Raw genomic sequence first — 25646 nt, 5'->3', positions numbered from 1 at the left:
TGGTTCCCTTCATGCAAACAATCAATGCAAAGGTATAAAACAGACACAAGCACATATACAATTCCTGATTAGTACTCATGTAGAGGCCTGGAAAATTCTGACTTTAACATCTGCAACCAGCTCCCGCTGGTCTTACGGTTGCTGAGCAAGCAGCAGAACAAACGAGAGAGACCACTTAGAAGGTAGAGAACTACTCCATCTCAGTAGGATCATTTGGTCTCTCTTACAAATGTAGCATCCGAAAACTTAAGGCAGTTGCGTCAAAGAAAAAACCTTTGTTATTGCATGTCAAGCTGCAGTAACGATCAAATGTCTATTCTCTCAGCTCAGCAGTAGGATCATTCCTTCCCTGAGAACTCTTGTACAGTAAACTCTACCCTGTGCCTCTCCTCCGCACAAGAGTGGCAACAGGGAAACATGCTGGATTCAGGACATGAAGGAGCTAGTGATACCACCACTACTGCTGCCCTTTGAGGAGCAACCAAGGACGGGCTAGGAACAGGAGGAGGGCTGCACACAGGCTAAGTAGCATGTATCTGCCCTGACTTCACGTGGCTGTAGACCCTGCCTGTCCTGTATTGGAGCCAGTCATTCCAGACTCCTTTTAGAGCTGCTGGAGACAAACAGACATTTTAGGGTGTGGGGTTTTTTTTAAGCACTTCAGACATTTACTTAATGATTGAATGAGCCATGCCCCAAAGCACACAGTTCTATCTGCTGGCTAGAAAGCAAACCTGAAGAGATGGATGGACAACTACTTCATGGACACCTACACTTGTTTAGATTAATCCCATTTTCTGTGATCACTGCTCTTGGTCTGTGCCTCTGAAGAACGACACCTCTATAGTTGTTATTAGCGGTGTTCTTGTTCTCTATCCCACAAACCACCTCCAGCTCACAAAAAACGGGTTGCACCATGTAAGTGTATTGAAAGGACATTACATGAAAGACATGGACACATGGGATTGGCCACAGAGGGAAACAGTGTCTACAAGTTTAGAACTCAGGCCTTTCTAGATATAGCCCCAGAGAACAATAAAATCCAAAAAAATACAATCCCTACCTTGATTCAATACTAGTTTAATAATTGTTTTAAAATGCAGTACAACAGTAAAATACATTGTTTTAAAAGTAACTGTTTTTCCAAAATGGATGAACAAATATGACTGAACCTTGGAAACAGGTTTCAGCATTCCTCAATGAATGCCTGTTATTTCTAGTGCCACAGACAATGTGGTTTACAAAGGCCAGCAAGAGTGGGAATTTGTATTTAAAATAATCGGACCTGAATTTAAACTATGCCTAAATAGTTTCATTCAGCCTTGAGCCGATCATCTGTATTTGGTAAAATTTCCTAAGTGACCTTTCATATTTCGAGATATAGAAAATCTGTAGGAGCTATATTATTAACAACTCTGCTCTATGCCTTATTCACTGCGTTCAGCATCATGTCCTTATAAAAATGCCACCAGCTAACATTCAGGAAAAAGGCTAGCTGGGGTCCAGAGAAAAGGAAGGGAGGCAAGGCCATCTCAGGTGTGTGTGACTGCCTCATTGGTGCCACCTAAGAGATATTTAATACATACTTACTAATACACACTAACTTCAGACATTTTTTCCTGGAACCAGAGCAAGTAAAGAAATGAAGGCACCTGCCACACTCAACTGAATGACCCTCAGTGAATGAAACAATCCACTACGTTAAATATTCAGTCACCAATATTTGCAGAGGAAGATTTTTTTTCTGGGCCACAATGACTAGGACTGGATAGAGGCTTTTTGTCTTCTGCATAGTATCCCCCCCAATGGCAGTAAGCTTTAAGAGATACTGCCGTAGTATCTACCAATCTGGAGGTGGTCACTGGGAAAAGGTCACTCTTCTGAATATTTGGGGAATATGGTCAGATGTTTAAAAACATATGCTCCAAAATAGGCACAAGACAATTTAATGGGCCTAGGATTCTGGCCATTGGCAAGCTTTGGTACAACAAACAGTGGGAGGCCCACTGGATGAGCCTGAACCCTGAGTAAGAGTGCGACTTTGGGAACCTAACAAAACCCTTGCCATTCGACCAGCTGGGCCATAAACCCTTCTGCTCCCTTGCGGCAGAGAACAGAATAAAGGTACGGAAAATATGATTACTGCCGGAAGAAAAATAGGTAAAACTGTATTTAGAACTATCTAAGTGCAATCAAAATGTGGACCATCACTCAATCCCACCTTGGTGTCTTATGTCACCTTCTCTCTCACTTCTCCTCCTGGATCCCCCAGTCAATGACAATGGCTCATTTGCTAAGAGCTAAGTACAGACCTAGCCCTAAAATTACTGCATAAATTTATCAAGGTTACCTATTCCAATTTATGCTAGAGATAATAGTTCTCTTCTTGCTGTACTGAGGCTATTGCCAGAGCTGTAAATTTTTCACATCAAGGGAGAGAGAAGTGCAATATAAATGCAACTCAGTTCTGTCACATCTAACTCTAGGAATGGTTGTGACACACAAAGCCATTGCTAAGACTCCAGAGAAAGAGTTTGATCCCTAGATTAATCAGATCCTCTGGGTGACCTTTGTTAAGTCACCCTTTCACGGCATTATGGACCATGTGGAATACCTCTACCTAGGCAGAAGAACTAGGCTCTTAGTATGGCTTGCCTCTAAGGTAAATATTTTCCCCGCAAAATATTTTCCATTAAATTATTCCTTCCCACTAAACTTTAACAGGAGTTTCTATTATTACAGAAAACAGGCCAATCCCACTATGCATTTACCCATCACTTTGCTTCCAGTGCCCCTTGAACATCTTCCCCCATTAAAATTTCAGTCACGCTGGAGTCTGGACTGAAGAAAGTAGATGAGTCTTGTCAAAGAAATCCCTCCCCGCAACCATGAACTCTTTAAGAGAGCTGCACAGCAGAGAAGATGGATAGCAGGATAATTTTCAAAGGGAGAGTGATGGGTAAAACTGATTTACCTTTTCATATAAATCCTAGGTCACGTCTATATCTAATTCAGTGTTTCAGTCTCGCCACGCTCTGAGACAGAGCACTTTGCAACCATCAAATCTAAACAAAGAGTAGAGCTATAAATAAACTCACAAGCCATCAGCAGCAATGTGAAAGCAAAACTAATCAAAACAGTGGCACTGAGAATCCCCCCTGGAAGAAATTTTCAGATATTTTAACCTGCTTTATGAAAAGAAAATCTATTTGCATGTACCTATGTTAAGATAACTTGCCAATCTGACAAGTTCTGTTCTGAGACTAGAGAAAACATCACAAATAAATGGATTCCCAAGACACTGATTTTTACCCCAAAGACACAAAAGCCTCCATAAAATATCTTTCAATACTGTTTCACACAGTACTTGTTTAAAAACAAAACAAGTTACCCAGTTACCCCAACCTCCAAAAACAGAAGTTGGGCTTCTCTTTTGGGCACCCACCCTGTCTTGTCCACCCACCTCTTTCATGCTTCACAAATCACAAAAACAAAGCAGAAAGACAACTGTTTCCTTTAGGCTAGGCATTTACCTGCCCTGGATAAGCATATTGTCTGACCATGCTCGGGAGCTGTAAGCCATGAGGAAACCAGAGAGGAGGCAGCAATACTGCTCAAAGGAGAGGAAAGGAGGTTTCTCTTCTCTCCTGACAACGTGAACAGGCATTATCTCACATTGCCTTCTCATACAGACCATTCTGGCTTCATTTCTTTCTTTAGTAATACAAAATATTGCATTTTTCTTAACTTAGAATCCATTAAAAATGGCAGGCTAATTCTAACTTGCCAAAATTCCATCGCACGTGGAATTTCTACTGGAAGTGCCAGACATTTACAGCTTCCCAAAAGAATACCACCTCATTTCTCAGAATTCATTTCTTGTAAAGCAATGGTGTTAAGGCTATCAGGCACCAGAAAATCAATATTTCTGCCGTATGAAAAATGGCCATATGTGTAAATAAAATAAAATATGTAAGAGTGTCTGTCAGTGAGTATCGAGGACTTTTATAGCTGCACAGTAATTTCAGAGCAATCCTCAGATAACTTAGGAGGACAAACACAAAACAGATCATTGAAAAAAATCGCTGTAGTTTACTTTTTCAGTTCTTTTTGAATGTCTTATAATAAGTCTGTCATACTGCACTTAAATATTTGTAGAATTTGGTCTGAAAATCTAAACAGACTGTCACATTTTTGTTAAATGAACAGTAAGTTAATATAAGGATGTACCTGCCTTTCAACAGAGACCTGAAGAAATAGAGAGGCAACATGTACTCTATACTGAGCTTTAAGCAGGTAATGCTGATCAGAGCTGTTCAATCAGAAGCAGTAATTCAACTGCAATACTGCACAGTATTTTCTTTGCTTACTTAGAGCAAGCTAGACAAATAACCCATATATGCAGCATCTATTACTGCAATAGAAATCAATACAAATTTAAACAAAGTTAATACTTTAACTATTGGTCCCCTTTGGAAGTTCTATGACCACTGCATTCCAAAAACGACACACTTATCAAACTAAAAAAAAGCTGGCATCACATTCAAAATTCTGATGAAAAGTGTAAATATATGCCACAGTTGACAAAAATATTTACATTCTGACAATGTGCTAACAACTTGTTCACAGATATCGACATTTCTAAATTCTGGGGCTTTCTGTTTTCTTTGCTTTTTTTTGGCAATCTGAAGAAAATTTACCAGGTGCAGCAAACTGGCTAATTTAATGGGATAGCTAAAAATTACTGAAAGCATAATTTAAATAATTCTTGAAAAACTCACATATGTACAGAAGAAAAGAGGGAAATGTTAGTATGAACAATAATAAAACATAGTCAAATATAATTCTCTGTTACATTCTTACTAGTCTCTGATGATTTCCCTAAAAAGAAATCACACCTGCTATTTTGTAATGAAAAAGCCATTCATATGCACAGAGAGCAGCCATTTCCACAGGATAATCCCCACTGCTCATGAATAGGGTTTACACACAAAAGTGCAAGTGTACTCCAGTGGATGAGGCAGTGAATGACAGCGAAAATCTGAGCTTTGTTTTGAAGTACCACAGTTTCTTTGACTGCCTCAACCCTTTTTTTTTCCCCTTTTGTGCATCACATTGGTTGGCAGGAAGCAAGTTTGCATGTAAATAAGCTCTGGACTAGCAAGTTTTATGATGTGCTCATTCTCATCTCTTCTATCTTTGCTCTATTTTAAGACTCGCCAAACTGGCTACTACTGATGTTAGTTTAATTTATATGCTATCTAAAGCACAAATGGGACTCTGGGCAATAACTGTCCCATGACGCATCAGAGATCAAATTCCTTCGTCACATAGTTTATATTAGACTGTTGCTCATTCTCTTCTTGGCAGCAAAGTCAACAGCACATTGAACTGGCCAATAGCCCTGGCTAGGGGATACACCGACAGACCAATGCACGCAGGCATGACGCCAGGTCTCTCAGGTCTGTGACTGCCCTTGTTCATCATCTGCCCTCTCCTGTCCTGCAGCGTTGCTGTTATCCGGGTCCCAGCCAGCTAAACTCAAACTCCCCTCATGATCTGTAAAAAACAATGGAGAAGGGAGCTGCTTTTAGCACTGTACCTTGGGTGTGCTCAGAGAGGAGATATGCTGTGCAGAGCGGCTGCTGCCCAGACTCTTTCCTATTCACATGCAGAACTCCTGCATGGGGAGACAATGCTACTGTACAGTTGCTCTTCCCATATACCAGCACGACTCTGCAGAGCTGGGTGAAATTTGTCAGCTGAAATTTTTTTTCAGCCAAAAAACAGGAAAGAAAAAAGAAAAAAAAAAGGATATTCTGCAACACTGAAATGTTTTGTGAACCAATATCTGTACTACCTGCTGATGCCAGATTTTTTTTTTAAAGTTCACTCATATTTATTCATATTTATTTAAGGAAATAATCAAATTGATTTGTGTCCTTTCAAGCTGAACATCATAAGCTCTCAGATTTACAGTTATTTTTAATCAAACTTAATGATTTGCTGAAAATCTTGACAATTATCTTTAAAAAATCCTATGAAATTGATTTTTTTTAATAATCTTACTGAGCTCTGAGTATTTCATTACTTATGATTTGAAATTCATAGTATCTGCAAGCTATTATCTGTGATTACTCTGTATTGTAATTCTATTAATTACTTTATAGATATGTAGATTATGTATAAATACATTAACATCATTAGCAGCAAATGATATGATCCTTGAACATCCCTTAGAAAACACCTGCTGATGTTTTGCTTTGTCCTAGATTATGTTTATTGGTTTTGATGTGGGTTCTGCTGCTGGTATTTCTATTTCTAGCCCCTGCAAAAAATTGACAATTGCCTTAAAGTTCGCTTCACGTTCACAGTTGTAAAAGTCTATGAGTAAGAGATTAAAATACGAAGAGTCGTTGAATCTAATACTTCTTTCTTTTCAGGTCAATGCACTTTTTTTGAACTCACCAGTATTTTAGCATGAACTGTACAATAAACTCTTCTCTCTTATACTAAACTTTGAAGATTTTAAAAAGTCAGTTCTATTTTCTAAAAAATCCAGAACTAAACAACTTCTTGGCCTACATGGTTGCAGAGGTATGATACTCATATTTGCATTTAAACCCCAGCGCACTCAGCGTTTTGATCATAGACTACGGAAAAGTGCTTAACTTTTTTTTATCGCCTGTAGTACACTATTGTACAATTCACAAAATAATGCCTTAATTATTCACAGAATCACAGAATGGTTGAAGTTGGAAGGAACCTCTGGAGATCGCTGAGTCCAATCCTCCTACTCAAAGCAGGGTCACCTAGAGCAGGTTGCCCAGGACCATGTCCAGATAGCTTTTGGCTATCTCCAAGGATGGACACTCCACAGCCTCTCTGGATGACCTGTTTTAGTGTTTGACCACCCTTGGAATAAAAAAACCTTTTTCTTATGCTTAAATGGAAATTTCTGTATTTCAGTCTGTGCCCATTGCCTCTTGTCTTGTCACTGTGCACAACTGAGAAGAGTCGGGTTCTGTCTTCTTTACTCCCCCCTCATCAGGTATCTATACACATTGATAAGTTCCCCCTCAGCCTTCTCTTGTCTAGGCTAAACAGTCCCAGCTCTCTCAGCCTCTCCTCAGATGAGAAATGCTCCACACCTTTCATTGCCTCTGTGGCCTTTCGTTGGACTTGCTGCAGTATCTCCATGTCTTTTACTGGGGAGCCCAGCGCTGGACCCAGCGCTCTAGATGTGGCCTCGCCAGTGTTGAGTAGAGGGGAAAGATCAGGCTATCCTTCTGTAGATAGTGAGTTTAAAAAGTGTCTCCCTATATTCATAATAACTTATTAAAAAGTAGGTTAGGTAAAGAGATCTGAAATAGTATGCTGGAATCAGAGAATAAGCTATGCCCATATTTAGATGAAGAGTCCCACTTTGCCCTTGACTGAAGCTACATAGAAGCCACAAGCAAGCAAGCAAAATATTAAAGATAATTTGTAAAAGAAAAAACTGTAAGCAAATTTCAGTTGTGTGTTTGCAGGGAGGAATTAAAAATATTTTAAAAACATTTTGAAAAATTATTTCAAATTCAGTTACAGGAGAAAAATAATACCATAAATGGTCTCTAAGAAATATGATACTATATTGGCCAGATTTCAAAATTTCTCTTTCTCCCAAATATTTTGGTCTGTTTTCTACAAGTCTGGGTTACATTTAGTAAGACTAGCATGGAAATGGCCATCATGTGAGGGTCTGCAAAATTCAACAAAACACAGTGACATAAATAGAGTCTTGAGCACCCATTTGAGAAGACGATTCTATGTGACTGTACCAGTCACTCCTGCCCAAACTCCACTTAGACAGTAGGAAAAATCCTGTAACGGAAATACTGCAGATCTATCCACTTCTATTCTTCCTGGTTTTAAACTAGACAGCCTTAGCTCCCAAATCAGTGCTTAAAAATTGCATGAGTCGTTTCATGCTGAACAAAGCATTTCATTCGAATCAAAATCAAAGTTTATTCTAGTTGACAGAAGAACTGTTTTGGAAAGAAAGAAAAAGCTTAATTTCAGGTCTATCACTACTCATCAATCATCATACAATTTTATAAACGAGTGGTTTATTTTCCTGTGAGACAGGAATTCATTCATGTGCCACAGAGCATGAGTACTTTTCCTCTGGAGAACCGCAGGTACTCTAAACCTTTCTACAAAATCTCACAGTTCCAGAAAGCTATATATTGCAGATATGACCAGGTGAAAAGTAGATGCGGAGTAATAAAATTCAAATTTAAGGATGATATTCTGTTACAGACAGACATTTACACACAAATGTTTAATCTGAAGAGAAATTGTTTTTCCCTATTGACAGTACTTTGGAATTGCTTTGTTTCCTTTTTCCGTCATAATTTGGTTAATATTTCAACTCAGTGTTTATACTTGCACTAAAATTCATGAACTAAGGGGGAATTAGATGAAAAAGCAAATGATAACTCTCTTTAAGCAAAGCTCAGTAAAATCCTGTAAGAATTATCAACAGGCCTTTCTATAAAATATTTCATAAAGAAACATCATTTTATAGATTGATTCACCATTTTAATATAGAATAGAAACATAACAATGAACTTACACTTTTATTAAATATATTTGACATATTTTGAAATTGTACTTCTGCAATATGTGTGTCACAGCTTAGCTAAAATCAAGATTGTACTTTTTGAAAGGAATAAAGTCTCCTGAAGCCCATGCTACTTGTATGCTCGAAACAGCCAGAAGTACAGTTAATAGAGTTCAATTACTGCTGTAATATCTCTGTTAAAAATCTAAGGAGAAAGTGCAAATAAACAGAACAGCAAATGAATACTTTTGATTACAAGTTAACCAACTGCCTACAGGAGCCAAAGCCAAAATTTATATTTCAGGAAAGAGGAAAAGAACCACATGTAACACTAATTCAACAAGCGGCTGCACTTTGTTTGAAAATACTAGCCCTTATTAGGAAATCTTTTGGAAGATGAGTAACTGGAACTGAATTATGTTTCTATTAAGGGTAGTGAATTCCTCAGCTAGACGGCAACAGTAAATAAAAGAGAACATGCTTACATTCACTCAATAGTTTCAAAGAAGTAAGTATCACTACCAGAACAAAGAGTTCCTCTTACAAAAATAATCAAGTCTTTTTCTTTGCTTTTTAGTATTATTCTTCATCTGTTTTTTCCCTCTTCCTGCTGCAGAAACATTTGGGTGCACAAAGGATCAGAATGAAACTTTTGCTACGTCCAAAGGGGTGTTCTGCGCTACTGCGCTGTCGTGTTCAGAGTCCAGCTCTTATCACTGGCCCTAGGGCACCATCACTAGCGCTGCTGATGCACTAGAGGCTTTTTTTTTAAAGACTGGCTGAGAAGAAAAACTCATGTTAATATCAGTCTCTCCCCCTTCTTTTTTTGTGTGGAACAGAGTAAATGTCTTCACAGATCCCAGAATTATGCAAAACGAATTGTAATGGCCTGCTCTGGGAAAAACAGCAACCAAGACAGAAAAGACTCTTAACGAGACAGTATTAAACAGTAAGGCAAATCTGGGGTGATGGCTAAGATGCAGGTAAGAGGAACACTACACTTCTGTCAGGTTGCAGAGAGTTACTTTACAAGTACAAACAGTCTAACGTTGAGGACAAGACTGGCAAAGTGCGCAGTCTTAGATAAATGAAATGGAGATATCTGTAGGTAGCGAAGCTCGTATATGTAAATGCTAAGCATTCTTGCAGAGATAAACAGCCAGTGCAAACAAATGATTTGGAAATGCTCTTCCACAACACAGTGAACATACAAGTGAATTATGGAAGAAAAACCAACCCTGTGGAACAGCTGCGTACCTGTAAGATTCACACTAATTCTGATTTCTAAGATCTTATGGATCTGCTTCACTGTCAGAAAATTTGAGATCGTGTAGCATTTTATCTGAATGAACAGGAGATGGCAATGAAAAACAAACATAATATCAGAAAAGAAATCCTACAAAAACCGAGACAGGATATTCTGCTAGATAGAACAAAAAAGGGGCCTGTTTCACCCCTAGCATGCTAAATGCCTTGGAAAGCTTAAGATACCTTTCCCTCTGTTCTGTTACAAACTTTACTCTAATTTCTAGACAAAGCTAATAATTATTCATGACTGATTTATACCCATTTGTTCTTATACCACAGATACTGACAACACTGCCCTTCAAATTCAAAACTCTTCTGCCTTTTTTCATGTTTACTCTCACCAAATTTTTCTAGAGCAAGCACATCCCTGTTCAACCTTCATTTTTACAGGCTGAACAAATCAGGCAATAAGTCATCCTTCAAGATCTCTATTCCCACAGTCAGCCAGCATTCATTTTCTTGAATGTGAGTGACCAGTTATTCCAGAGGAGATGTCAACTGTACCTCATACAATGATGTTAACATTTTCTTAGCTCTCTGGGAAATACTTTGCCTGATTCACCTAGGATAGTATTTGCTTTTTTCATGGCCAGATCTTACTGATAGCTGATATTCATCCTGTGCTTTTTATTTTACCAATGTTTTCCTCTGATCTTTCTAGATGACAGGCTCCCAGATCACACCTAGAAAACCTCATTAATCGTTCTGAAAGGAATGATCTTGCAATCTACATTACTACATTTTATCCTAGTTCTGTTATTCTGGTCCTCAGGGTCATCAAACCTTCCTCTACATCTCCTGGAAGTGATATACTTTCCAACTCGGTGTCAGCAGCATGTTGTAGCAGCATACCTACTATCTCTCATTCAAATACTAACAGGATCTGCCTATGGTTTTTGTCTTAGGAACTCAACCAGCAAGTACTATCAGCTGTTATTTTAATAAAAGCAGTTGCTGCCTCCCTCTTAATCAATAACTTCCATAACATTCAGCTTTCCTTAGCAATCTGCATATTCTCCATATAATCTAATAATAATATATGATTTATTGAAGTCCAGGCAAAGTATCTCTATTGAAACAACTGTTGTTCAATTTATCCACCAATCAGATTTCTTACCAAATAAATTTAATTTTTTAATAAGCACAATTTCTTTCACTACAGTGATGAAAAAGTAAACTCAGAGGTTGTGAGGTAAAAGAAACAGATTATCAGAAATGTATTCTGGTCATTTTTTATAGTTGTGAGTCAATCAATCCAAAAGAAATGCGAGAAAAACCCCACGACTGACCACTAAAAGAAAAGGTCATTGTGACCCTTCTAAGAAAGTAAAAAAATTATTTCTCTGAGCTTATGAAAGAAGTAATGGCTTTCTGGAAGAGGAAAACATACAAACTATCCCTGTTTCTCCTCAAAGCCTCCCCACTCAGGCATATTTTATTTCTGATACATTATCTGCTCATCTTTCCCTATCAATATCTAGACCTGTATGAAATCTCATGTTATCTCATAAAATTACTACAAGGACGGACAGAAAATTATCCTTGCTGGCATGACTGAACAAAGATTGCAAAAAAAAAGAGATTTTTCCATTCGGCATCTCCTCCGAAATGATGTTGCTCTGAGGCGGGAAGACTGCTATGCTCTGCTTAATTTTCATGTTTCTGAGACAGTGCTATTTTTATCACTGCATAATGCTGCTTGTTAACAAACTAGTCTGTTAGTGAGCCATCATATTCTGTATCACTAGAGCACACTTTCTTTGTGTAATGGATGGGGCTGTCCTTCCTAAATGTTGCCTAAGCTACAATCATCCAACAAAGTCACAAGACAAAGAATTCTTAAGATTGTTCTCAAAAAGTGAAATGTGAGACAGTCAACCAGACGAAGTAAAAGTTTTCTTACAGATATAATAAGCACACAAAAATATCACTGCTATAATCTACTACGCTGTGGAGAACATGATTATTAGGACTTGACTGCTTGCTGACAACTTGCTCATCTAGATGATAGCTTCTTTTCCAAAATTGGTATTTTTGATTTAATTCAAGAGAACACACAGAAAGTCTCTTCCAAAGGGGAATATTTCAGGAAATTACAGAAAATATACTCTGTGGCAGCAAATTGCATGTGCAGTTATAACACAGAAAAAGAGCTGTAAGTCTCTCAAGTAGTTTTGCTCACATTGCTAGTTACTTCCTGAGTGCAGTGATCAGATACCCTTCAAAGTTTGTCTGCATGAGCACAAATACACCACCTCTTTTTGATGTTTAAAAGGCATTTCGCAGGTATCCAGTTCACAGGTGCACATAGGTGAACAGTGCCTTACCATCTGTTTTCAGCTTGCGAAAATAACTTGATTTCAGCTCCACCTTGTAGTATATAACCTCTGGCTGACACATTAATGACTATGGCTTGATTTCTGGTTGCTGAAGTTAAACTTCACAAACAGGAGAGGGACAGTAAATAACTTTGATGCTTATGCAGAAATAGCTCATCGTGGTGCAGAAATAGCTCATCGTGGTTCATACCGTACACACGGCAAGGTATTTCCATTTGGAAAAAATACTCAGTATCAACTCAACACCAGACCGGAGAGGACGACCGAGCGGTCACATAAAATCTCGTGATTTTGCATTCCCTGTATCATCCAAACCCAAATCCAAAATTCACAATGGCCATCTTAAACCCAGTTTAGGTATCCACCTCAACTATTCTCATGTGAAGACTGTTTGAAAATCTCACTCTTTAATGGTTAAGACTGATATCTAGCTTATATGTGCTCTGTTCTTGTGCTACAGCCAAAATGCCTCTTCTCCCTTTCAAGTCCCTTGCAGGGAGGAGTAATCTTTTGTAGTCTCCCCTGTCCTACCCCTTGTCCCAGTATAGAGGAAAATCACATATCATTTGTTAGACTAAACAAATATTAAGTTTCCCCTCATATGATAAGCTTCCCATTCTTCTAACCTCCGTATGCTCCTCCTCTGCATCTCTGTCACTTTCATCTGTTTTAAGCTGGAGCAATGGGAACAGGACGCAATATCCCAGGCAAAGTCTCACCAGCGTCTTGCATGAAATCATTAATGCTTCTCAAATAATGCAAGTGGAAAACAGCCAGAATACTGATGTTAACAGTGTTCAGCACCTTGGAAAATAAAATCAATCTCAAAGGGCTTATATTTTGAAGAAGCAGAGCCTATGCCTCAGAAAGCTCACCAGTTACATCTCTGGTGGTTTTATTCATATTTCTCTCAGAACTGGCATTTTCAGTCTTTCTATCTGTATTGGTTATCATGTTCCAGATGTCTTAATTAAGTAAACACTCCTCAATTGTTTTGTAATTCCTTTTGAGTTCCCTTCTCACTGTTTCTGACTGAAAGTTGCCCCCCATTACAAGTGACTGAAGAAAGAAAAGTCCCTCAACAAAACAAAAAACACAGCCAGCCATCCTGACGATTTGCCTTAAAGAGAAAAATCTGTCTTTCTTCCCTAGCTGGCAATTGTAGCAGGCTACATACGTCATAGAAATGTGACACCACGTTAATCTAGGGTAGCAAGATGGTGCAGTTACGGCTCCAGAATATTTGCAAATGCTTTAAGCACTTTAAAAGGAAAAAGCGTGCTCCTAACAGCAGATGACCTTTCTGAACCCCTCTCCAGTGACCAGTGGTTAGCAAGCAAAAAAAGAGAAATCCTCTCACCTCCTTAAGGCATACCTCTGCATGTACCCAGAGAATTTACAGGGACTTGGGACAGGAATACTTCCGCTTATGTGAGACTGACTTTTCCCCTTCCTCCAGACCAGTTTTCACCAGTGATCTTCCTACCAGTAGGGCCACCTGCCCGGCATTATTATGTCTTCATTTATGGCATAAATTCTGTAATACCAGTCTGTGAGATTCTTCCAAATGTAGCAGTTTCTATCTATTGCAGAATACACCAAGAACCCCAGACCAAAACACAGTATGATCCATATGACCCTAAGCCACTGTTTGGCAAGAAAGCTATAATATAAGAATATCCATAGGGAAAGAGATAACTGTGTCACAAATCGGAACAATGGATTATGACGTCCTATCTGCAATTTCTCAATGTACTGCAAACTCTGTCTGGAATTAATCAATTTAAATAGAATTCTTATAATCTAGTTGCTGTAATTATTTGAAAAATCTGTAGTTAAAGAGTTATAATCATTCAACAGGCAACGAGAAGAAAGCTAGGCAAGCTGTATTCTAAATAAAATACTACAAAATACACCAGGAAGTGTTTTCATTTTTTCTACGGTCTTATTTATTTATTTTTTTAGATGTGAGAGCATGAGCAGAGCTAGTTTTTCACCAGGAACACTGCCAGCAGATCGCAAGCTTTTTTTCAACAAACTAAAAAATATACCCAATTTGTGGGCACAATGAGCAAACCATATAAAGTAAAGATTTCATTATTTTAATGTACCATTATAGAAAGCATCATGAAATCTTATACGTAATTGACAGAAAGATGCAATACAAATATATACTTTTCTTTGCAGATTTGTAGAAAAATGAAAAACGATCCTTTCACTAACAATCCTATAAGGCACAAATTGAGAAAAAATCCCATGTTTTCCAACAGCACTGAACAAGAAGGGATACTTGCATAAAATAAAGTGATCATGGACCCCCTCTAAATCTAGCATGCAAGTGGATCTGCCCCACTTCTGCACAGAGAGGTTCATGTGTGTATATCTGTACTCATAAATGCATACATAGGTTCATGCACACAGACACAAACACAGACAGACAGACAGACACACACACACACACACATACACACACACACACACACACACACACATATACTTCTCTTTCCATTTAAAGAAAAAAGACCATCTCTGAGCAATAATCGCTACCTAGTAGCTATTTCATACAAATCATTTATATACTTAGATAAGATTAAACATTAACAATACACTAAAAGTAAAACTTTCTGTAAAAAGTGGCATTCAGCCCTTATTGACCATCTGTTCAAATGGAAAACAGACTGATGAAAGTTACTTTTACTAGTTTGGAAGAGATTAGTAAACTGCAATTGTGGATCTGTGTGTTCCCCAAAAACATGGAAGCACAGATTTTCAACACATATCAAACCTTTTATTTCTAGTCTTCTGTTTTAACTGAGTTCTCAGAAACAAATACATATGTAATTGATGAGTAATTTCTTCAGATACGAGAGTCTCAAAAAATATTGTTTCTTTGTAAGTTATCTATCTGACCAATTCAGGAAAAGCTATGGTGCCTACTCATACATTTCTGCATTTTTTATACTTCTTTAAAATGCATGCTCCATGTCAACAGCGTACCTTCAGTTACTGAAGATCTGTAGCAGAAGTTCATATCTGACACCACTTTTGTGGAGGCCTGTACACTCTTATACCAGTTTTAGTACTTCAATATGTGGCTATTAGAATTGATTTTCACATCATTAATGTTAAGGGTCTAGTTTATAGTATATCATGAAAACAGATTTTATTGTTAATGGTGGAGACAGTATTCAGTTACCTAGGTACAACGCATTAAAACAAATTAGAACTGTTTTTAGATTTTTCTTCCTCTCATGTACCCTCTAACCTCTAGGCCAGCAGCAGCTTTTTTAATCTAAGCTGTGATCCTGAGTGTGTTTTAAGCACCATTGAAACCACTTAAAAACAAATAAACCCCACAGAAGTAAAGATCTGTGCTTTGAACAATCTCTCCTCATACAACAGCCTTACCCTCCAGGATGGATGGGTAAAGAGAACAGATGCAAAACTAAATTACTACGGGGCTATTTACCTCACAAGGACTTTCTGGCCAAAATCCCTTTTATCTTCATCTTCTCTGACAGAAAATATTTCCCTGATTTATGCTATGAGTATTTAGTCTCCAACAATGAGTTTTCTTTGAAAAAAAAAAAAAACTTATCAATTCTCCTGTATATATTAACAATAAAAAAGCATTCATGCTACTCACTGATTTCTGACACATAATTAAATGCAAAAATACTGGCTGACAAAATATGCCACATCCTATTTGCTCTCATTATACCACATTTAGTAGCATTTGCCTGAGTCAATTTAAGGCAAACTAAAAAGCATTCTCAAGTCTGTTTCAAGTTCTGGTCTTGAATAATATATAATCATATTTTCTGTATTTGATTTGGTGTTTGCACTACATTATCACTTTACAGTAAGATGTTCTATTCTTTGCAAAATTCTTGTCGTTTTGAAAATTGAACCCAGCAAAACTCAGAGGGCAAGGTTATCTTTATGTGAAAAATGAGAACATCTGAGTTTTAAACAGATAATGCCAAAACATGTTTGGAAGTCACAGTTTAGATTTTAAGTTAACTACTAACTCCTTTGAGAATTAAGACCAAGGGTTCATGATTGGCAAATTATCCTCAGTCTGGCTATCTCATGTGCCTTCCCTCTTAATCATACAGCCCTGAATCCTGTTCAGAGCTGGACTACTGAGTAAGATGGAGCAAAGATTTGTTTTGGTACAGCCATTCCTATTTCAGTGTGATTTAGGAGCTAAAAGGAGTGCCAGATCAAATCATAAGAATGCTCTGTAAAATAGTTAAAATAATTTGTTCGTTACTCAGTGGAGTAAAATGTCAATCTAAAACACTTGCTCTACTATAACATCATTTTTCAGTACTTAAGAACCTGTCATTGATTCTGATGCATCTGAAATAAAAAATTACTGTATATAACTTTCTGTACTCTAGTTTCTACATTCAAGTAAAACGCTAATGATGCTACTGCGTTTCTGAGCAACAAAATATTACTTCCAATTCTGGGCTTCAAATATGCCTACTACATCTATCATTCAGTCCAGCTGCATGATTAAGTGTTTTTTGGCTTAGAAATCATAAGTAATTAGTGCAGAAGAGCATTAAAATTTATTTGCTAAAGTTGACTGAACTTTAGATTTTGAAAGAACCACTCCTACAGCTCATCTTGCAATAAAAGAAAAACAAGGAAAAAGGGTGAGATATTTTATGATACGAATAAACAGTATCGTTACTTACCTTAATTTAGATTATCCTGACTATGAGAATGGAGTGCTGCAATATGATTGCATTGGATGCTAGGCTGAAGCTTTTTTCTCTTCTTTTCTTTTTTCACTCCTTTCTTTGAGTAAGGAAGAATGCTTAGGGTCAGATCCTGCTCCCACTGAAGATGAGAACAAAAGTCCTCACTGGAGTTCAATAGGAGCAGGACACAGCCTTTAAAACATTTTTTCTTTTGTGTCTGTTTGTGTGAGCTTTTTTTCCTTCAGGCCGTTAAGATATGAAGCTTTTAAGATTTCTGAAGTAGTAGTAAAGAGTTGGAATTCTTACGCTCCTAATGAAGCATCATGCTGTAGTCTAACTTATCTGAATTCACTGACTCTATTTTGCCAGTGTTGTTTTTAAATAAAAAAATATCGGGGTTTACTCAACTAAGAAATCAAAAATAGTTTCCTAAAACATATTTCTTGGTAATGCAGGTATAATTCTTTATACAAATTACGTAACTGACATTCATTTGCTCAGATTTCAATCCCCCTATTTACACTCAACTATCCTGCTGAAAGAAATTTCATATACATAAAACACTGTTCTTAGCCCAACCATTATCCACTGTTCATATCCACATATATTTGTGTTTCCTTGCCTATCTGCAAGCAAGGCTTTTAAGAGGTAAATACCTTTTTATTGATCAGAACCAGGAAGTTCAGACAGTACATATTGTAAAAGATGTTTGTATATGATTTCTTGTAGATGTCTAGTGATCACACAAAATTAATATCTCAGAAAACCTTTCAGAGCTGGACAATCTTTTCCTGAGAAGACTATATCCTGATACATGTAACACAGATGCCACAGATGAAATAACGGTAAGCTATGTTTGGCGAGTCCTGTTCCCAAGCAGCATGTGCCTCACTCACCTGTTTGGCTAAGCTGAGACGTGCTTCTGCTCCTGCGAGACACTATGGCAACCACTTTGGCACTAAGGCTGGAACGTCTTTTCTTCCCACCTGTTCCAACTGTACCGACAGCCGTGTCCGACTGACTCCCATCGTTGTGCTCCAGCTTGTACATCTCGCCGCTCACGCTTGTGCTCTTAGTGATTCTCCCTGATGTCCCCATCCGTCTGCCTTGCATTTTAGGAGTAAATGTACTACAGTTACAAAGTAAAAACAAACGTGTTAATTTGCTTGCCTAACAGTGTTTCCAAAACCAAAGGCTTTTTATTAGTAAATTAATTTAAAGTCTTGACATATTTTCACTTACTTTATTCACATATATGTGTTAATTTGACAGTCCTCCCCCCATAGCAATTCTTCATTTTTTTTGAGTGAGAAAAGAAAAAATAACACTTTCCTGAAAGTTTTTCAAAGTTACCGAAACAGAGAAACATGACATTTAAAAGTCACATGGAGCCCTCCTGCATGCATCTATTGACTATAGACAGCAATACAACAGTAATCTTCCTGCCAAAGAAAATGAATATGGACCAGGAAACCACATCCAGGTTAATACATATATCTTGTAGGCGTTGTTCGTAATAGCCTAAGATCCAACATCTTCTATGTTTTCATACTTCACACAAAGAAGAGAGAAAATAACCAGTAGTACTTTCTACTTTTTTGCTCTCTTAGTTTTTAAAAAGCAAAGGCAACAGCCCTAGTATGAAGGAAGAGTAATTTTCAGGCTAAAATAACTAATAACCCAAGTGAAATTCCACTGACTGACAGGGCGACAAACTGCCGTCTCAGTTCTATTTCATTTTCTTCAGCTATCTCATTGCATTTGAATGTTTCTGTACGGATTGCCTTTCTGGTGCCACCCATAAAGACTGAATGAAGTATTTGGAAACACATTCTAGAGAACAATCTCATACAGGCACAGGACATCCTAATAGACAGTCCTGATACTGCTAAGACCAAGCGGTGCCCTAGCTCTTACAGTAATACTAAGTTAGCTATCACTCTGCAGAGACCTAGAAATTTATACTGCAGCCTGACTCACTTCAGATGTAGTCATTAAATTAATTTTAGGGATTTTTTAAAGTAATCCAGTACGTTGAACTGAAATGTAAAATTTATCTGCTGAGGGATACTCATGTTAGAAACCTTGATTTCCTTCCCGGCAGGTGTGATGACCTCCACCCTCATTACCCTAAAAAAAGAAAGAAAGGGGACGTAGGCACAGCTTTTTTATCTCATGGTAAGCTTCAGAGAGACAGGAAATTTTGCCAGGGAGGAATGAAGGAGTCCATAGAAGGAGGAAACAGCATGCTGTGATGACCTTAAACTTTATGGATCGGGACCCTGCTACAGCTTAAATCAGTCCTGTCCAAAGACAGAGCCTAAGGAAGCATAAAATGTTCTATATCTAAATTGTGTTAAACTTACGGTTACTAAGATTTACTAATGTGCGACTGAGTATAAGAGCAAACATAACAGTCAATATTTTTCCAGAAGCAGTAGGAAAAGTAACATCTTTGAATAAATGATACTCAAAAGAAAGGTAATTATCAATCTCTGTATAGGTGTTTAACTGTGTTCAGCACTTAGGATCGCCTCCTGTTAATTCCAGAAAAAAAATATTTACTGCCTTACACAGAACAATGTGCAGTGCTGCATTGCAGTACTCACGGATACATTTTAGTGGACCTCCTGGGGCACACTGAGCTTAAAATAGGTTCTCTCTTTCTCCCTCCCACCCCACTGTAGCTCTAATGATTGGCTTTTGGTTTTGCACGGAGAAGATGGAAGGACACCTGTATTTTCATATTCCCATGTAAAATTCCCTTGTGCATGCATGCGCACACACACATACTCACACACACACATATTCAACCTTCTTAGGAAGAATTTTAACTGCAACTTCCAGTCTTCTGAAAAAATTTCCCACAAAGACTGTCTTCCCTAAATATGTAATAAGAAAGAAAGGGTCTATGTAATGCAAACTAGTTCTGTCTACTCAAAAAGAAATATATAACCAAGAAAAAAAGGCCTTACAATATATTCCTATTTCAAAATAAAAAAGAGATTTCTCCCTGTAAGAAGTTATAAAACTCAACAGACCAGCTATGAATGGAAAGAACCACACCATATTTTAGGCAAATATTAAAATGAATTTGTGCCATTAAAAAGGACATGCTTGACTGCAAAATCTTCTCACATGAGTAGTTCTCTTGCCTGAGCAGTAAAATCACCCGTACTAGTAAGAGTTTGCAAGGCCCCAATGTTCTTGCCTTAATGAAAGCCACATTTTCTAAAATACTTTAATTTTGTGCCTACAGCTTTAATTTCAGATAGTGAAAACAGAAGAATTAAATACATAAGCACCTGAGTGTTCCTAACACGGACACCTAATTTGCCTCAATTGCATTATGTATATTTTCTGCATTATAGGAAGCTTTCTCATGAATGACTGCATATTTGCAAAAGTTAAGATACAGCAATTTTTACATACTGAAGTAACAAATAAAACAAAAATACTGCTACACACATCTGAAGGTAGACTTCTCCATGTCAGATTTCAATCTGACTGGCCAGACTGGCTGGCTGAAAACATGCACAATGCAGAGACAGAGGTTTTGGACATGTAACATTTCTGACAAGTGCTTCTATCAGAAGCATGTCTGCTATGGCTGAAAAGAGCATTCTAGGAACACTGTGTATTGCAAAAAGTAGAGCCTGAAGTACCACTATCTTCTATTACTAGATGAAAATGGGAAGACAGAAATTGCTCAGACATGGATCAAACACTTAACTCACTCCCTTGAAGCTACTGGTGATGCAATATAGACTAGAAACACTTCTCACAAAGCTCTTCCTTGCATATTATTTTATATAAAATCTGTTTATTGACATTTGTCATTAGTGAAATTTACTGTTTATAGAAACGTGTCTATGCCATACTTCTGAAAAACAGAAGTGTCGTTTTGCTTTCAACTCTAGAACAAACAGCTTTTAGTTTAGGGAGGCATGCTTTCGCAAAGGAACATCCTACCAAATGCATACTCATCAAACAATTAACGAATGAAGCAGCCTCTTCTGTACCCCACTCAAGAGGGTGGATTTGATTCTGTTACAGTTCCAAAGTCATAGTGAGCATCTTTTTAATCTGAAGCAGCATAAATGCATAATCAATGCGTATCTGCCATTCAAACACCTGTTTTCATAAAGGCAATTAATTGCCAACATTCTTATGGTATACACCTTAGCAGTCATGAGAGTAACAACCTGCTTCATGAAGCTTAGCGATAGCTCCAGATTTATGTTGTATCAGCACAGTAACCCCTGTTTCTCCAACCCTCCTATAAACCCCTCCCCCTGCAAAACCTTCAGGGACCCTACCCATTCATGGCATTCAACTTCTTCCAATACACCTTAAACACCACCTGGGGAAGAAGGTGGCAGGTGGCACAAGCTAACACTGGTACCAAGCTGTATGAATGAGACATGGCTAATCAGCGGGCCAAAAGAAGCAGGTAACTATGCAGTTCCTGTTTCAGTCTTTCATTCACTAGGCACTAACTGTATTTCTCTCCTGTATCCAGCTACTGATTTTGACAAAATCTTGGGAAGATCTCCGTGATCGCTATGTTTCTTCACACTGGCCAGTTAATGAAAAGTTATCAAACAAATTTTCTTGAGGGGAAATAAATAATCTTTTCTTGACCTTAACACAAATCATGTCTGTAATATAGCACAGATGCTTACTTGACAGGCCACATATACTACTGCCTTTTAAAATTAGTGATGGCCACTAAATAATAACATCTTCATTGTTTATAGAATGCCACACAGTCCATTTTACAAAATACCTAAGCTAGCAGTTACTTTTGCTTCAAGTATACACATATTTCTTTCTTTCCCTCTCCACAAACATTGTATCATGAATGAAATATGAATCAGGATTTCCCAACATCTAAGAACATAGTAGTCATTATTCCTCAAATAGCAAATTAATTTAAAAAGCAGTGATGAGTGTTACGAAATTTACACTGAAGTACCTTATAAAAGTGAGGAATAAAATAATTTTTCTACAATTTGACAAGAGTTAGAGAAGTTTAGCTTTTTTAACTTCATTGGAAAGATGAAAATTGTTAAGTTAAACCCGATCCATTAATTATTTTAATACTGTATTGAGCTGTTTTGAAACACTTCAATCACCTTTTAAAAGTAAGTGAATACTACTTCAGCTGCTGCAGCCAGACAACAGAGAATGAAGGAACATTAAACAGCCACAGGATAAGCAATGCATAAGTTGTACTATTTACCTGGACTCTGACTTGACAGAAATGGCCTCTCTTGCTCTAGCTATACTAGAAAACACTTGCTTGTGCTGGACAAGTTTAAACAAATACTGTTCAGCTTGTTCTCAGCAGCTCTGTTGTATAGGCTGAAGAACTACTGCAGGCTGTGCTCACTCCAATTCTTTTCTAAGCAGTGGCAGATGCAGTTCTTCCTGGATATTGACACTGAAGCAGAGTGTGAGGAAACTTGGTTTCTCTGAATAGAAAAATCTCTCTAATGCAGACTTGCAAGGTTTGCTTTTTGCTAGTTCTTCTTCACTTCTCTACTAAGGTCACTAACTTCCTCTTAAGAACTTGACTGACATGAGTAATGTGTTACCAATATACCAGTGGAGTTTAGTGAAAATAGTTTATGTAATATATATTTACATATACACATATATTTAAACAGTGTCCTATATGGTGCTAGATATTGGTCTATAGCTCTACCACAGGATTCGGACTACAGTCAGCAAATCATAGATTGTTTTCTCTTCAAAGAGAAGTAATGTCACTACCTTTTATACTTATCAAGAATGAAAATACAGATAAAATATATAGCTTTATCATACTGCCTGCGTAAGTGATCAGCCTGCACCTTGGAGTGGTGTGAGCCAATCCACATATTCAAATATAGTCTTAGCTTTGTAACTCAATATACTAGAGCTTGCCAAGAGCATCCCTACACCCTTCGGGTTCTGAACAGTAGGTCCCTTTTCCTCCTCTGTTGAGAGGACAAGACCCCCCACTTATGCTCTTAGGCTGCTGGAAGGCAATCGCATTCATTGCTTTGCTTCTCTGGAGGAGGCAGCAGTTTGCTATTTCAATCAGAGGGCAGACCAAAAATACAGTGGTGAAAACCGGAGGGGAAGAATCACACAGGCCTAGCAGGGTCCTACTTTCTAGTTGGATTAGAGATGGGTGAGTCCTTTCCACTAGCATGCAGACTACATTTCAGTGACTACTTCCGTGGTGCAGATGATGCCTCCTGTTCAAACCATTGGCTAGTCATTTTGTTCCCATTTTCAGCCATGGAGTTCTTGTCAATTCTATAACTCTGAGTTTATGAATCACTACTTTAGCAATAAAGAGGGAGAAAATTGCAGATACTTCTGTTGGGAGCATTTGCTGATATTTAATTGAGATACATCGACACCTATTTTGTTGACATACTATTTCATGGGATATTATTATTTACAGCAATAAAGATTAAGGAACAACAAAATTTGGCATGGAATTAAAGAAATAACTGTTCATTATACTATTGACTTTGCCGTACTGAATTTTAAAAGTTCGTAAATACAATAAATACAAATTGTAAGACATTTTTATGACAAAAACTTACTTTTATGTGCAATGAAGCTCCTATTGTTGATGCTCCAATCTTACATTTATTAACCTTACATTTACTAATAAGAGTTTAGGAGAGAGTGATATCCACTAAAGGAGAAAAAAAAGCTGATAATTTAATAAACTTGAACAAAATTGTCTTTTTCATGTATGAATTTCCTAATTCAAGGGCTTTAAATATGCTCTGATTAATTGGTAAATGATTTTTTTGAAGAACCACATTTATTTCAGTTTTTCATTCTTTGTGACAGATAGAGGGACTTAGAAATTCACCCTAAAAAAAAGATTAGGGAGTTTGGAATTCTGATTAATCTTGTCCTTGTTCTTACCTTACAAATATCAACTCCCGCTTTCCTCGATTTGATTAAATAAGTTCTAGTATGCATAAAACAGCTATCAGTTTTCTAGAACAGAGCTTAAAGGGATAGGACCAGAATTCTGAGAGTCAAATCCCTCAGCTGTTCAACACTTCCACTTGCTATAGCTAAGCAAACAGGGGAAAAGATTAAGCTTCCTTTACATTCATCTAATCCCTGAGCTAGTTTATTCTTTGACATTAATTGCAACAGTTTCAAAAGAACTGACATTCAAAATTCAGTCATCTTATACCATCTAACTGAGTACCCTTAGAACACAATATTTTTCCTTAACATTACTGGCTAACACTTGGAGAAACAGCTCCCAGCTCATACTGTTACTTTTGTCAATACACTTAAGAGTTGAATTTATAAAGCAAAAGGCCTGCATGAATTCACGTATTTCCTTTTGCATTTAACTTTTCTGATAATAAGATATCTAAAATCTTATTCCACTCTACTGGATTTCCTGACATTATTGATGCAATAATCTATACACACACATACTTCTTTGCACGCCTGTGGCTCAGATGATGAAATTATGGAGTCAGTCCAAATCAAGTTATCACAATATGGTATATAAATATATTGAATTTTCAATAACAGAACAACTGAGACTAGCATCTCACTCAATGTACTCCATTTATTTCCAAATCACATTATTCATCTAGATTTTTCTTTAAAATTATTGTATCAACTTTAGCAAGTCTTTCAATGCCTCCTTTAGCAAAAAAAAAAAATTGATATGATTTGTAATTATTGGCACAGTAACATCATCAATGTATGTATTAACAATAGTTATATACAACCTATTGGTACATCTGTTTTAGGGATACAACTTGTATTTCAAAAATACTGGAATGATAGCATGTATCTGTAATTAAATTTGATCACATCCTCAATACATTATGTTCAGTGGTAGTTCCCTTTTTTAAACAAGGGGTCGTGTTCACTTTTCAGACTGCTGATTCTGTGTACTTCTGGGCCATGCATGATACATTACGGTAAATGAATTAAGCCACTAGCAACTGTTTCTCAATGGAAATGTTCTAACTTTGTTCCAAATGTTTTAGTGGCATCTCACAAGTTCTTTGCTTATGTGTAGAATTGAAAAGGCTTACACAAAAATTATATATATCTAGAGGACATTATATACCAACTATATTTTTTCCTGCTAAAGCAAGTGTTTTTATCTAAATCAGCTAAACGTGCTGCAAGAAGCTCAGCATTTCAAAACAAACAAACTTCAGAGATATGCAGTACTAAAAAAATTCACCTGCTTTGTCTTTCATCAAAGTAAACCATTAAAGCAAAACTCCCTTTGACCCCGCAGGAGAAGAATTGGGCCCCGCGCCCCGGAGCTGTCCTTCAGCACCGCGCTCCGGGACCAATCCCCCTTCACAGTGCACCGCCTGAGAACAAACTGCTTGCTTTACCAAGAAAAAAAATGCATATTTTTTTCCTGTAAAAACGTATGCAGTTGAGATGGATCTTATCTGAAACGATATCTGTACTACACAGGGCAAAATTAAAGCTGACTTTAATTTTCAGCAGTTAGTGTCGTATAAGAAAAGAGCACTTTCAGTTTTGTTAGCTATTGCATATACCTGAAAGTTTTACTTCATTTATATCTGTGGGAATTAACTATTACAACAAAAACACTTACCGAAAGAGTAGTAAGAGCTACAAGCTTACATAATTAACCCTGAG

At 37.4% G+C, this 25646-nt stretch overlaps 1 protein-coding gene across 40 annotated transcripts in view; it reads right to left on the bottom strand.

The window, feature by feature from the left end:
* RIMS1 (regulating synaptic membrane exocytosis 1) overlaps positions 1-25646 on the bottom strand; it is a 361088-nt gene that overhangs the window by 28864 nt on the left and 306578 nt on the right. For 33 of the 40 annotated variants that reach the window (XM_068937510.1, XM_068937511.1, XM_068937547.1 and 30 more), the window contains one exon: positions 17867-18099. The exons of the other annotated variants lie outside the window; for them this stretch is intronic. In XM_068937510.1, the coding sequence (XP_068793611.1) occupies positions 17867-18099 (233 nt within the window). The remainder of the gene's footprint in view (positions 1-17866; positions 18100-25646) is intronic. 40 annotated transcript variants of the gene reach the window in all.

Source organism: Struthio camelus, chromosome 3 (genome assembly GCF_040807025.1).
Source record: "Struthio camelus isolate bStrCam1 chromosome 3, bStrCam1.hap1, whole genome shotgun sequence".
In the NCBI taxonomy this organism is placed as follows: Eukaryota; Metazoa; Chordata; class Aves; order Struthioniformes; family Struthionidae; genus Struthio; species Struthio camelus.
This window is presented reverse-complemented; position numbering and strand designations above follow the sequence as displayed.